Genomic DNA, 15820 nt, shown 5'->3' on the forward strand with positions numbered 1-15820 from the left:
GGGAAATGGGAGACAGGGGGACTGAGCCGGGAGGTGAGCTTGTGAGAATGGTTTGACGTGGGTGATTTTGAAGTGCCTGTGGGGCCTTCAGAAGAGCCTGAGGCTGTCGGAAACACTCCCGGGATTGAGATGAAAGTGCTGGAGACAGAGATCATAAACTGAAAGCAGCGGATGGTGCCTTGGAATCCTGTTTCAGTTCTGGAAGGGCTTTGCCTCACCGGGCCACTACAGTCTAACCCAACTCATTTCACAAGTGAGTAAAGAGCTGCTGCTGCTGAGTCTCTTCAGTCGTGTCCGACTCTGTGCGACCCCAAAGACGGCAGCCCACCAGGCTCCCCCGTCCCTGGGATTCTCCAGGCAAGAGTACTGGAGTGGGGTGCCATTGCCTTCTCCAGAGTAATGAGCTAGGAGGTCACAAATCGTCAATTAAGGGTGTAGTTTGAGCCATGGAAAGTGGAGAGTGAGATAAAGTGGAAAGCTGAGAGTGAGATAAAGCCAATTATCGGTGTTTTGGTTAAGACTATATAATGTTAGCCTTGCCTTGCATGTCCTTGGAGAGCCCACTACTTCCAGCTACTGCCGACACTGCCTTATTGCAACATCCTGCCCCACAGCCTGCTTTCCACCAGCTAAGAAAGGGGGGAGGTGTTTTTCTACCTGAATCCTAAGTATCATTCAAATTGCATTTTCCACACAGTGTCCTGGTGGGGAGATTCCCAGACTGGTTCTCTTAGGTGCACAGTGCATGCAAATAAAAAAATGCAGAGGAATTGTTTAAAATATTTATTTAATTGGCGGTCCTAGTGGTAAAGAACTAGCCTGCCGATGCAGGAGACTTAAGAGATGTGGATTTGATCACTAGGTCAGGAAGATTCCCCTGGAGAAGAAAATGGCAACCCACTTCAGTATTCTTGCCTGGAGAATCCCTTGGACAGTGGGGCCTTGCAAGCTACAGTCCGTAGGGTTGCAAAGAGTTGGAGTCTCAGCCATTGGACCACCAGGTCAGTTCTATGCACAGAAAATATTTTTGAACTTTTTCACCTATTGAGGACTACCTAGTTTGTGTTTCTGTGTTATTTAGGAGGTGATCATAGGAGACACTGTGATACAGAGATTTTTTTAATCCAAATAATAAACTATAATGACTCATTTGGCTACTACTGGTGTATACTTTTTAAAATTTCAATCAAAAGGCAGATTTATGTGTCACTAAAGTCAAAATAATAACAAACACTTCCATCTAATAGTGCTGTACTCTTGAGCGATCTTTTCATTGAATTCTCACTCCCCTTTTAGATGTTGATGTTTTGAAGAATGTGTCTTCTGTCATTTGCATGAAAGGAAGGACTCGCAGTAAAGAGAGAATGGTCACATCACAGGTCTTGTCTGAGTCCCTCTGCCACCAAGCGTGGGTTCTTGGCTTTGAGCAGGAAAGAGTTCAAGAGAAAGCCACAGTAAAGTGAAAACAGGTCTATCCAGGGAGGAGACACACTCCATAGATAGAGTGTGGGCCATGTCAGGAGGCAAGAGCGGCAGGGGAGTATGGGGGTGGTCAGTTTTGGTAGGGATGGGTAACTTCATAGGCCAATGAGTAGGAGGAGTATTCCAGCTATTTGGGGGAAGCGGGCAAGGATTTTCAGGAATTGGGCCACCGCCCACTTTTTGACCTTTTGTGGTTGTCCTTGGAAAGTCATGGCACCTAGGGTATGTCATTTAGCATGCTGATGTGTTACACTGAACATAAACGGAGGCTCAAACTCAAGTGGAAGTCTACTCTTCTGCCTTCTCGGACCTGAAGTGAAGTCGCTCAGTTGTGTCCGACTCTTTGCGACCCTGTGGACTGCCGCCTACCAGGCTCCTCCGCCCATGGGGTTTTCCAGGCAAGAGTATCAGAGTGGGTTGCCATTTCCTTCTCCAGGGGATCTTCCCTACCCAGGGAGCAAACCCAGGTCTCCCGCATTGTAGGCAAACGCTTTAATCTGAGCCGCTAGGGAAGCCTTGGACCTAGTTGATTCCAATCAGTTTACGTTGTGTGGGCTATGTCATAGGTCATTCTTTCAAAAGTTTTACCCTGCCCGCTTCCTGTCTCAGAACTGCAGTAGCACTTTAATTAGAACCGGCCCAACCCTGCGCTTCTCTAGGCTCTGCCTCTCTCTCAATGGCTCAGTCACCCTTTAGGCTCAGAACAAGGCACCGTCCTTGATCCCTTCCTTTCCTCACTGCCCGTACCCGATCCAGCCTCAAGTCCTCCCGGTTCCACCTCTCAAACCCACCCAACATCCAGACTCCACTCCTCTGCCGTCACCCTAATCCCTGGTGGTATAGTGGGTAAGAATTCATCTGCCAATGCAGGGGACGTGGGTTCAATCCCTGCTTCGGGAAGACTCCCCATGTTGCGGGGCAACTGAACCTTGTGCACCACAGCTCCTGAGCCTGCATGCCGCAGCTGCTGAAATCCATGTGCCTAGAGCCCATGGTCCACAACAAGAGAAGCCACTGCAATAAGAAAGCCTCACTCCACAACTGAGAGCAGCCCCTCCCTGCTGAGAGAGAAGCCCTCACAGCAACAGAGACCCAGCATGATCAGAAAAGAAAGCAAGCAGGTGTGCCTAACCCCAAAACCAAATAGGCTTGCTTAGCAACAAAACCAGGCTGCAGAAGCACAAGACATGCCCCAGAACAATAAAACAATGGTGGCAGGAGCCCCACATCCTACTCACTGAGCTCAGTAAGTTAACGATCCCTAAGATATACTCTGCAGACGTGAAAACAATAATTTGTAGACCTCGATTGACCACGTAGGAACAACAGCAACAAAACCTCCCCTGCCCAACCTGGAGGATGTTGACCAAAAAAGACGTACAGCTTGAGAGTTAAGTTTTATTTGGGACAAAATGAACACATCCCAGGAGGCAGCATCTCAGACAGCTCTGAGAGACCGCTCCAGAGCGGCAGTGGGGGAAGGCCAATATATAAGGATTTGGTGAAGGGGGGAGTCCAGTACCATGAAGCACTCAATTTACAAAAGGTTTTTCTGTTAGTCATGAGGATCTGATGTCCCCATGAAGGGATTTAGTGCTTCTCTAGATATGAGGAGATTGAGGATTGAGATCATGAGATCTGTTTCTAAAAGCATCCACCTATCTGAAGACCTGTCCCACCAGAGTCCCTGGCGCACCGAGTGCCTCGCTTCACCCTGAACTCCCTCAGGGGTTGTTAAAGACCAACAGCTGTAGCAGCATGGGGTTCAGTCTCCGCAGCGGCTGATGGGAAACGCCTTTGTTCTTCAGTCTTGACAGTGTTCTTGGTAAGTGCCCGTTTGTCGCCGACAAAGAGGGACTAATGATGGAAGCGTCTATCCAAGAATGATGAAAGTTCCATGATCGCGTTGACAAGGCTTTCTTTACACTCTAAAGATAATTTATAACCGGTGTCTCAAAATTGCAAATCTTCAGCCCTTGTAGTTCTGATCTATAACTGGCTTTTTTGTTTTTGGCCAACTGTCAAAAAAAAGAGAAGTTTTTCTTCCTCTTCTCACTTTTCCTTTGATTAGAAAAGTGCAGCCCTGTAGCCTCGCTGTAGAGGTTGCTGTGTGCAGCGGTCTCGCGCCGGTCTGCCTGTGAGCCTCACATGTGCCCTATCCTAATAAGCCACTTCTTATCCACCACTTTGCCTCTTGCTGAGTTCTTTGTGCTCTGAGACCTAAAGGACTGTGGTACTGGAGCTCTTCAGAGCCCCCTGAAACGCCGCCCGATGGCTTCAGTATGATGAACCGATGAACTGAGTATGGGGTGAGAGAGTCAGAAAGGCCCCAAGGATGCCTCACAGCTCAGGGCCTGAGCAGCTGGAAGGGTGGAGTTGCCAATACCTGGCCTGGAAAACAGAGCTGCAGGCAAGGGGAAGGAAGAGAGCCATCAGGAGCTGGAGGGGCCCTGCTAAAGCCCGAGGGGACTGTTGGGCATTCAGGTCTGGGGCAAGAGTTTTTCAAGGAGGAAATCACAGAATGTGACAGATGAAGGGAGAGGCTGAGTAAGATGAGGCCTGAGCCCGGACAGTGAGGTTTGGGAATGTGGACCTCACTGGTGACCCGGCTCTAACCGGGGCTGGAAGACTGGGTCCGTGCACCGGCAGGTTTGTTTTTTTTTTTAATTTGAATCGTTTTTTTTTTAATGGGGGGATAATTGCTTTGCAATGTTTTGGTGGTTTCTGCCACACAATGTTGTGAATCAGCCATAAGTATACATGGGTCCCCCCCCGGCTTGTGCCTGCCTGCCACCACTCACCCCATCCTACTCCTCTGGGTTGTCACAAAGCACTGGGTTGAGCTCCCTGCGTCACACGCCTCGTTCCTACTGGCTATGTGTTTGACATATAGTAATGTATATCTTTCAGTGTTACTCAATTCATTCCACCCTCTCCTTCCTCTGCTGTGCCCACAGTCCATTCTCTACATCTGCATCTCTATTCCTGCCCTGCAAACAGGTTCATCAATACTATTTTTCTAGATTCCATATATATGCATTAACGTACGATATTTGTTTTTCACACTTTATGCTGTATATTAGGCTCTAGGTTCATCCACTTCACTAGAACTGACTCAAATGCATTCCTTTTTGTGGCTAAGTAATATTCCATTGTATGTATGTACCACAACTTCTTTATCCATTCATCTGTTGATGGATACCTGGGTTACTTCCATGTCCTAGCTATTGGAAATAGTGCTGCAGTGAGCATTGGGGTACGGGTGTCTTTTTAATTATGTTTTTTGGGTATTAGGGTATATGCCCAGCAGTGGAACTGCTGGCTCATATGATAGCTTTATTCCTATTTTCTGAATTGAGTTTTTGTCTTATTTTGACATGTAGGAGTTAGCAGAAAAAGTTTGAAGGGAAGAGTGATAACCCAGAGGAGAGGGAAGAATCAAGCTGTGAGAGAGGAGGAGGAGAATCAGCTTATGTGAGAAGAGATGGGGTTCAGGGCACAGGTTAATCTTAGGTGGGAGCACAGACACTTCTCTGCAGAAGGGAAGGCAGCGGTGAGTTTATAATAGGAGGCTGGAGAAAGCCCACTTCTGATTGCTTGGGTGTTCTCTGTGAACTTAGAAGCAAGGTCACAAAATGTAACCATCCTGAAGGCATGAAAAGGTAACGATTATAGAGACTTTAGGACTTCCCTGGATAAGGACTTCCAAGTGGATAAGAATCAGCCTGCCAATGCAGGGTACACGAGTTCTATCCCTGGTTTGGGAAGATTCTACATGTCGAAGAGCAGCTAAACCCATGTGCCACAGCTACCTATGCCTGAGCTCCAGAGCCTGTGCTCCTCAATAAGTGAAGCCACCACAGTGAGAACCCTGTGTACCTCAACTAGAGAGTAGCCCCTGCTCACCACAGTTAGACAAGGCCCTCACAGCAAAGGAAACCCAGCACCGTCAAAGGCAAATAAGCTAAAAGGCCAAGGATTATGTTTTCTCTCAGTTCAGTTCAGTCTCTCAGTCGTGTCTGACTCTTTGAGACCCCATGAACTGCAGCACGCCAGGCCTCCCTGTCCATCACCAACGCCCAGAGCCTGCTCAAACATGTCCATTGGATTGGTGATGCCATCCAACATCTCATCCTCTGTCGTCCCTTTCTCCTTCCGCCTTCAATCCCTCCCAGCATCAGGGTCTTTTCAAATGAGTCAGTTCTTCGCATCAGGTGGCCAAAGTGTTGTAGTTTCACTTTCACCATCAGTCCTTCCAATGAACACCCAGGACTGATTTCCTTGAGGATGGACTGGTTGGATCTCCTTGAAGTCCAAGGGACTCTCAAGAGTCTTCTCCAACACCACAGTTCGAAAGCATCAATTCTTTGGCACTCAGCTTTCTTTATAGTCCAACTCTCATCCATACATGACTACTGGAAAAACCATAGCCTTGACTAGATGGATCTTTATTGGCAAAGTAATGCCTCTGCTTTTTAATATGCTGTCTAGGTTGGTCATAACTTTTCTTCCAAGGAGTAAGCGTCTTTTAATTTCATGGCTGCAGTCACCATCTGCAGTGATTTTGGAGCCCCCAAAAATAAAGTCAGCCACTGTTTCCGCTGTTTCCCTATCTATTTGCCATGAAGTGATGGGACTGGATGCCATGATCTTAGTTTTCTGAATGTTTAAGCCAACTTTTTCACTCTCCTCTTTCACTTTCATCAAGAGGCTCTTTAGTTCTTCCTCACTTTCTGCCATAAGGGTGGTGTCATCTGCATATTTGAGGTTATTGATATTTCTCCCAGCAGTCTTGATTCCAGCTTGTGCTTCATCCAGCCCAGCGTTTCTCATGATATACTCTGCATACAAGTTAAATAGGCACGGTGACAATATACAGCCTTGATGTACTCCTTTTCCTATTTGGAACCAGTCTGTTGTTCCATGTCCAGTTCTAACTGTTGCTTCTTAACCTACATACAGATTTCTCAAGAGGCAGGTTGGGTTGTCTGGTATTCCCACCTCTTTCAGAATTTTCCACAGTTTGTGGTGAGTCACACAGTCAAAGGCTTTGGCATAGTCAATAAAGCAGAAATAGATGTTTTTCTTGAACTCTCTTGCTTTTTCGATAATCTAATGCTGGGCTGGAAGAAGCACAAGCTGGAATCAAGATTGCTGGGAGAAATATCAATAACCTCAGATATGCAGATGACACTACCCTTATGGCAGAAAGTGAAGAGGAACTCAAAAGCCTCTTGATGAAAGTGAAAGAGGAGAGTGAAAAGGTTGGCTTGAAGCTCAACATTCAGAAAACAAAGATCATGGCATCTGGTCCTATCACTTCATGGGAAATAGATGGAAAAACAGTGGAAACAGTGTCAGACTTTATTTTTCTGGGCTCCAAAATCACTGCAGATGCTGATTGCAGCCATGAAATTAAAAGACGCTTACTCCTTGGAAGGAAAGTTATGACCAACCTTGATAGTATATTAAAAATCAGAGACATTACCTTGCCAACCAAGGTCCGTCTAGCCAAGGCTATGGTTTTTCCCGTGGTCATGTATGGATGTGAGAGTTGGACTGTGAAGAAAGCTGATCACCGAAGAATTGATGCTTTTGAACTGTGGTGTTGGAGGACTCTTGAGAGTCCCTTGGACTGCAAGGAGATCCAACCAGTCCTTTCTAAAGGAGATCAATCCTGGGTGTTCATTGGAAGGACTGATGCTAAAGCTGAAACTCCAATACTTTGGCCACCTCATGCGAAAAGTTGACTCACTGGAAAAGACTCTGATGCTGGGAAAGGTTGGGGGCGGGAGGAGAAGGCGACGACAGAGAATGAGATGGCTGGATGGCATCACCGATTCTGTGGACATGAGTTTGAATGAACTCCAGGAGTTGGTGATGGACAGGGAGGCCTGGCGTGCTGTGATTCATGGGGTCGTGGAGAGTCGGACACGACTGAGCGACTGAACTGAACTGAACGGATGTTGGCAATTTGATCTCTGGTTCCTCTGCGTTGTCTAAAACCAGCTTGAACATCTGGAAGTTCACAGTTCATGTATTGTTGAAGCCTGGCTTGGAGAATTTTGAGCATTACTTTATTAGTGTGTGCTGCTGCTGCTGCTAAGTCACTTCAGTCGTGTCCATCTCTGTACGACCCCATAGACGGCAGCCCACCAGCCGCCTCTGTCCCTGGGATTCTCCAGGCAGGAACACTGGAGTGGGTTGCCATTTCCTTCTCCAATGCGTGCATGCATGCTAAGTTGCTTCAGTTGTGTCTGACTCTGTGCAACCTGATGGACAGCAGCCCACCAGGCTCCTCTGTCCACGGGATTCTCTAGGCAAGAATGCTTCAGTGGGTTGCCATTTCCTTCTCCATTACTAGTGTGTGAGATGAGTGCAATTGTGCGGTAGTTTGAGCATTCTTTGGCATTGCTTTTCTTAGGGATTGGAATGAAAACTGACTTTTTCCAGTCCTGTTGCCACTGCTGAGTTTTCCAAATTTGCTGGCATATTGAGTGCAGCACTTTCACAGCATCATCTTTCAGAATTTGAAATAGCTCAACTGGAATTCCATCACCTCCACTAGCTTTGTTCGTAGTGATGCTTCCTAAGGCCCACTTGACTTCACATTCCAGAATGTCTGACTCTAGGTGAGTGATCACACCATCGTGGTTATATGGGTCCTGAAGATCTTTTTTGTACAGATCTTCTGTGTATTCTTGCCACCTCTTCTTAGTATCTTCTGCTAGGTCCATGCCATTTCTGTCCTTTATTGAGCCCATCTTTGCATGAAATGTTCCCCTGGTATCTCTAATTTTCTTGAAGAGATCTCTAGACTTTCCCATCCTATTGTTTGCCTCTATTTCTTTGCATTGATCGCTGAGGAAGGCTTTCTTATCTCTCCTTGCTATTCTTTGGAACTCTGCATTCAAATGGGTATATCTTTCCTTTTCTCCTTAGCCTTTCGCTTCTCTTCTTTTCACAGCTATTTGTAAGGCCTCCTCAGACAGCCATTTTGCTTTTCTGTATTTCTTTTCCACGGGGATGGTCTTGGTCCCTGTCTCCTGTACAGTGTCACAAACCTCCATCCATAGTTCATCAGGCACTCTATCTATCAGATCTAGTCCCTTAAATATTTCTCACTTCCACTGCATCATCGTAAGGGATTTGATTTAGGTCATACCTGAATGGTCTAATGGTTTTCCCTACTTTCTTCAATTTAAGTCTGAATTTGGCAATAAAGAGTTCATCATCTGAGCCACAGTCAGCTCCTGGTCTTGTTTTTGCTGACTGTATAGAGCTTGTTCATCTTTGGCTGCAAAGAATATAATCAATCTGATTTCGGTGTTGACCATCTGGTGATGTCCATGTGTAGAGTCTTCTCTTGTGTTGTTGGAAGAGGGTGTTTGCTATGACCAGCGCGTTCTCTTGGCAGAACTCTATTAGCCTTTGCCCTGCTTCATTCTGTACTCCAAGGCCAAATTTGCCTGTTACTCCAGGTATCTCTTGACTTCCTACTTTTCTTTCCAGTCCCCTGTAATGAAAAGGACATCTTTTTTGGATGTTAGTTCTAGGAGGTCTTATAGGTCTTCATAGAACCATTCAACTTCAGCTTCTTCAGCATTACTGGTCAGGGCATAGACTTGGATTAACGTGATATTGAATGGTTTGCCTTGGAAACGAACAGAGATCATTCTGTCGTTTTTGAGGTTGCATCCAAGTACTGCATTTTGGACTCTTGTTGACTATGATGGCTACTCCATTTCTTTTAACGGATTCTTGCCCACCGTAGAAGATATAATGGTCATCTGAATTAAATTCACCCATTCCAGTCCATTTTAGTTTGCTGATTGCTAAAATATCAACGTTCATTTTTACCATCTCTGTTTGACCACTTCCAATTTACCTTGATTCATGGACCTAACATTCCAGGTTCTCTTTCAGTTCAGTTCAGTTCAGTTCAGTCGCTCAGTCGTGTCCGACTCTCTGCGACCCCATGAATCACCGCACGCCAGGCCCCCCTATCCATCACCAACTCCCGGAGTTCACTCAAACTCATGTCCACAGAGTTGGTGATGCCATCCAGCCATCTCATTCTCGGTCGTCGCCTTCTCCTCCCGCCCCCAACCTTTCCCAGCATCAGAGTCTTTTCCAGTGAGTCAACTCGTCGCATGAGGTGGCCAAAGTATTGTAGGTTCTCTTTAGTCACTTAGTATTTTCAATTAAAATAAGGATCAAAAATAGTGTAGTGCATTTGCAGCAACATGGTTAGACCTAGAAATTGGCATAGTGAAGTAAGTCGGACAGAGAAAGAGAAATATCGTATGACATCCCTTATATGTGAAATCTGAAAAGAAATGATACAAATGAACTTACGAAACAAAGAGATGCACAGGCTTAGAAAATTAACTTATTATTGCCAGGGGGAGGGAACAGGGAGTTTGGGAGATCATGTACAAACTGTTATATTCAGAATGGATAACCAACAAGGACCTACTGTATAGCACGTGGAACTTTACTCAATATTATGTGTGAGCCTGGATGGAAGCAGGGTTTGGGGGAGAATGGATACATGTATTTGTAAGGTTAAGTCCTGTTGCTGTTCACCCGAAACTGCTACAACATTGTTAATCGGCTATGCTGCTGCTGCTGAGTCACATCAGTCGTATCCAACTCTGTGCGACCCCGTAGACGGCAGCCCAACAGGCTCCTCTGTCCTTGGGATTCTCCAGGCAAGAATACTGGAATGGGTTGCCATTTCCTTCTCCAATAATCGGCTATAGTCCAATACAAATTAAAAAGTTTAAAAAATAAATAAAACTTAAGAGTAAGAAAAAAAGCAAAGAATAATAAAAATGGGGACAAAATAGTGCAGTAAAGTAAAAGAAAAATTGGTAAATTGGATATCATCAAAATTAAAAGTTTTGTGAGTTCAAGAGAGTGAAAAGACAGGCCACAGAATGGGAAGAAATATTTGCCAACCACATAGCTGATAAGGGTGTTCTCTCTAGAATACATAAAGAACTTTTAACAATTCAGCAACACAAACATAAACAACCCAAATAAAAAGTAAGCAAAAGGCTCAAATTCTCCCAAGGAGATACGCACGTGGTCATCAAGCACATGAAAACGTGCTTAGTCACAGTGTGATACTACTACCCACCCACTAGTCTGGTGGTTCCCCCAGTGAGGCAAACAGAGAATTACCGTCTGACTATATTTCCACAGCTACGTTTCTACCAAAAGTTGACAACAGGGGTTCAAATAGGAACTTGTGTTCAAATGTTCACGGCAGCTCTATTCACAACAGCCAAAAGGTGGAAACAACCCAACTGTCCATCAAGGCGTGAATGATTAAACAAAATACAGTCTGTGTATATAGTGATAGATGCCACTATACAAAGGAATGAAATATTGATACATAAAGCTTGGAAACACGCTAAGGGAAAGAAGCCAGACACAAACGGCCACATGATTCTCCAGAATAGACAAATCCATGGAGACAGATTTGTGTTTGCCAGAAGCTTGTGGCGAGGGGACGATGCAGACTGATCATGGGCACAGGACTTCCATCTGGGGTGATGGAAAAGCTCTGCAGCTAGGCTGTGGTGATGTATGGACAGTGTCACAGATTTACTTCGTACCACTGAACTGTACACTTTAACATGGTTGCAATGATAAATTTATGCTGTGTATATTTTGCCACACAAAAACGTAGTGTAAAAAGTGTAGTGCAGTTATATTCACATTTTATTATTTAAAGAAATGATACATGTCATTAAGATAAACATAGGCGCGCTGCAGTCCATGGGGTCGCAAAGAGTCAAACATGACTGAGCAACTGAACTGAACTGAACTGAAATCGATTTCTCATCCGGTGTAGTTAGGGGAATTATGGGATTTTTTGAGATGGAAAGGGCCATTGGCATTATTTATGCCTATATGGTAAAGTTAGTTTGTTAAGAATATTCAGCTACTTTCTAATTATCACAGATGTTAAAAATTATTCATCCTGTTACATGAATTTTTCCACCAAGAGGTTTAAATTGTCTCTGCCTCATAGGTTCGGTGCTGATCTTGAAACTCAGAAACCACCTTGCAGAAACCAACCCTGTTTGACTTCCTGAGACTCAAAAAGCATAAACTGTTCTGCTGTGTTTTCATTTCTAACACCATTGGTGCAGGGGCCATAACAAGACACATAAACTCTTTAGCTCACATGTTAGAATAATATGTAGTCTGACTTTCTTCATCCTATAAATTGAGGATTTATAGGATGAACATTACCATGCAGAATACTCAGATGAAGAGTGAAATAGTCAACATTTATCCCATGAGCTGTACACAGATACACCTTCACAATTTACCTCTCAAATATGGTTTTAATTAGGCTTCCCAGGTGGCACTAGAGGTAAAGAATCTGCCTGCCAATGAAGGAGACACGGGACACGGGTTCGATCTGGTTCGGGAAGATCCCCTGGAGGAAGAAATGGCAACCCATTCCAGTATTCTTGCCTGGAGAATCCCACGGACAAAGGAGCATGGCGGGTCACACAGTCCATAGGGTCACACAGAGTCAGACACGACAAAAGCAACTGAGCATGCATGGTTTTAATAAAGTAGTGACTCATTACCTAAGGCTTTTTATGATTTTACTTAATAAAATATTTGATTGCAGGAAGAAAAAAAAGAATTTCCCCAAAACTAGAAAAGCATTTTTTTTAAAGCAGTTTTTCAGATTACTGTGTTAAACTCATCTTGAGCTCGGTAAAGCACATGACACGGTATCTTTAAAGTTCTACTGCGTTTCAGGATTATTCCTGAAAAGATATTCTGCCTGTAATTGAAAAGAAAAAAAAAATGTCAGCAATTTAAAATGTATTATTTTTTAGAATTAATAGTATATTAGTTTGTACTATAAAAGTGAAAATTCATTGTACTTAAAAATGGAAGTTGGACAAGGAAATGACAAGCCACTCCAGTATTCTCTGATGGGAAATCTCACGGACAGAGGAGACTGGAGGACTGCAAGTCCATGGGGTTGCATAAGAGCTGGAAGCAACTAAATAAGAAATAGTCCTCATTATTAACATAGTTTCCATTACTTTAAGTCTAGACGTTTAATAATAAAACAAACCAACACTTAAAAAAATAAAAATGGAAGTATATAAACTTTTTTCTTTCAAATGAGTAATAAAAGTCTTATAAACTATGATGAAATTTATTATAAACTATTATAAACTATGATGAAGGTATTAGAGGCTATTTCCAAAATAACCGGACACACAATTTTTCTGTCTTAAATTGGTTTTTCATTTAGATTTGGGCATATTTTATTTTCAAATAGATATTTTTAAAAAAAAAACAACACTTAAATCTCTTACCAGAAAATCAACAGGATCATCAGGTCTGACCTTACAGCACTCATTCAGACCCTGCATAAGTGTTGGCATAACATAGGTCATTAAATAGTTTCTCAAGGGAATAGACTGGGCCTCCAGTAATTCTCTTTCTTCTCTTTTCACTTCCTCTAGTCGTTTATTCTACAAATAGAATATTGTGGGGAGGGTAAACAGAAAGAGAAGAACAGTTTCATACAACTCACCCCAGAGTCCACTAGAAGTAGCAGTGTTCATCACGTTATGATAAAGATGGTGTTTCCAATCGGCAGAGAAAAGATGTAAATGGTGTTTTAACAAGTGCGTTCAGTTCAGTTCAGTTCATTCGCTCAGTCGTGTCTGACTCTTTGCAACTCCATGAATCACAGCACGCCAGGCCTCCCTATCCATCACCAGCTACTGGAGTTCACTCAAACTCATGTACATCATGTTGGTGATGCCATCCAGCCATCTCATTCTCTGTCGTCCCGTCTCCTCCCGCCCCCAATCCCTCCCAGCATCAGAGTCTTTTCCAGTGAGTCAACTCGTCGCATGAGGTGGCCAAAGTATTGGAGTTTCAGTTTCAGCATCAGTCCTTCCAATGAACACCCAGGATTGGTGCGTAGAACAAGTGCATAGTCACTTAGAAAATAATAAACTGGATACCTATCTCACTTCTTATACTGAAATAATTTCTAGCTGCCCAGATCAAGCATAGTGAGAGAAAGGAAGGAAGGAAGGAAGCATCATAGAATTGTAGAAATGCTAATAGAAAGTCTAGAAGGTATTGGTCTGGTGGGCTTGTGTTTATGCCTTGCTCAGCATCCGGTCCCTCTCTCTCAGGACTAATAATTCCAGATTTCCTTTGAGAAATCTCCCTTTTCAGCCTAGGGCATTGGGTGGGGCTTAAGCACATCAGTCCAGCCTACTCCTGGCCATGGACATTAGTTAAACAAAAGACAGCAAAAGACATTAAACAAGACAAAGATATAAAATATACATTGCCTTAGGCTTCCCTGGTGGCTAACTGGTAAAGAATCTGCCTGCCAATGCAGGAGACACTGGTTTGATCCCTACTTCCAGAAGATCCTTTGGAGAAGGGCAAGGCAACCCACTCCAGTCTTCTTGCCTGGAGAATCCCATGGACAGAGGTGAAATAAGTGCAAAGAGTACAAACCATAAGTGCAAATTCATTGTTGAATGAATATGGCCATGCTGCACAACATGCAGGATCTTAGTTCCCCCACTGGGGATTGAACCCATGCCCCCTGCAATGGACACTGGAAGTCTCAACCTCTGGGCTGCCTGGGAAGTTCCAAAAGGGGAAATTTAAATGTATAGAAAGGGATATGACATATTATGCTGAGGGGCAGGTGTTGAAACTTTAAATATAGTGCCCAGGAAAGGCCTCATTAGAAAGACTTAATTTGACAAAGACTAAAGGCTTCATTTAGCAAAGACTCAAAGCAAGGAGGAAGCGAATCACACGGGTGGCAGGTGTAAATGCAGAGAGGCCTTAGAAGGAGCCAGGTCACAGAGGACCCTGGGGCCCACGATAAGGAGTTTGTACTTTCATCTAATGATGATGAACAGTCTGTGAAGAGTTTAAACAGGGAATGGCTGTGGTGGGTCTATATTTTAGATGGACCGCCAGGCATCAGCAGGGGGGCAGATTAGAAAAGGAGGGGGTGGAGCTGGGGAGACGAACCAGAAGGCACCGCGTAATTCTAGCACCCTGGTCAGCAGAAGTGGAGCCCTGTGGGTGGATCTGCATGTGGTTTTTGGAGGCAGAATAGATAAGAAGACTCAGTGATGAGGAGGGTGAAATGAGGCTGACCACCCAAGTTAGATGGGTAAATGGAGGAAAACCAAACAAAATTGCCAGATCGACAATGCAGCCAAATGGCACACTTTTGCAGCAGTATTGTTCATACTACATCAGTGGCTCATTGGTATTTCTTTAAAAACTTTTTTTTTGGCAGTGCTGGACCTTTGTTGCTGTGCATGGGCTCTAGGGTCTCGGGCTCAGTAATTGTGGTGCATGGGCTTAGTTGCTCCATGGCATGTGGAGTCTTCCTGGACCAGGGATCAAACTTATGTCCCCGGCACTGACAGGGAGATTCTTAACCACTGGCCCACCAGGGAAGTCCTAGCTGTTTTTACTGTGACTGTTTACACTAAGCAAAAGACCAAGGACATGTTCTTTTAAATGGTACATAGGAAAGAAACTTTTTAAAAATGATAATATATGAAAAAAATAAACAGCAACAACAAAAAACAACAATGAAATTGTTTCGGTTATTTCCACGACATTTCTCTGTTAGGATGAGAAGTGCGACAGGCCCGGATGGCTTTGCCAGCCCTGCGCCCGACACCCCCACCCCACGCCGACACACACTCACCCATTCCTCCCAGCGGGCGATCTTCTCGGCAGTCTCCACTGCCTCCTTGTGCTCTCTCTCTGCCTCCTCCGTGGCCTCCCTGGCCAGCTGTTCCTCAGCAGCCTTCCGCTCCTCTTCTGCCTTTTCTTCATCTGTTAAACCGTAATTGCGAGGCCCCCCGACCTCCTTGATGAGCTGTTTGATGGCAAGTCTGTTCTGAGCATCTTCAAGTCTTCCTACATCTTTAACGATTAGGAGAGAGAAAGAGACCCACACAGACTTTTTTATAGTCTGGTCCCTGCTTGCAATCTATCCTGAGACCAGACTCAGGAAAATTCTTTATTACTATAATCCTAATCCTATGATGGAGAATTGTGTAAATTACCAGATGGGGGTTTCCTTTCCGAGCTTACCAGCACAGTTTAGAATTTCTGGTCTGAGTGGCAAATATCAAACTGGCCTCTGAGAGTCGCAGGGGGCAAGCCTGGGGCTCAGGTCTCTGAACTGTGACACCTGCCTCCGATTTGAGTGGATGGATAGGGATGTGGACCTCCTCAAAGGAGTGAGTTCTCCACCGTGGGAGGCATTTAAGCAGAG

At 44.6% G+C, this 15820-nt stretch overlaps 1 protein-coding gene across 2 annotated transcripts in view; it reads right to left on the reverse strand.

Moving 5' to 3' along the window:
• Positions 1–12098: 12098 nt before the first annotated feature.
• Positions 12099–15820, reverse strand: part of AK7 (adenylate kinase 7) — a 66631-nt gene continuing 62909 nt past the window's right edge. For both annotated transcript variants that reach the window (XM_055418497.2, XM_055418495.2), the window contains 3 exons: positions 15245–15465; positions 12849–13007; positions 12099–12301 (listed from right to left, as the gene is read on the reverse strand). In XM_055418497.2, coding sequence (XP_055274472.1) covers positions 12263–12301; positions 12849–13007; positions 15245–15465 — 419 coding nt within the window. In that variant the 3' untranslated portion in view covers positions 12099–12262. The remainder of the gene's footprint in view (positions 12302–12848; positions 13008–15244; positions 15466–15820) is intronic.

Source organism: Moschus berezovskii, chromosome 21, assembly GCF_049115385.1.
Source record: "Moschus berezovskii isolate FMDL1 chromosome 21, NW_MosBer_1.0, whole genome shotgun sequence".
Lineage (NCBI taxonomy): Eukaryota > Metazoa > Chordata > Mammalia > Artiodactyla > Moschidae > Moschus > Moschus berezovskii.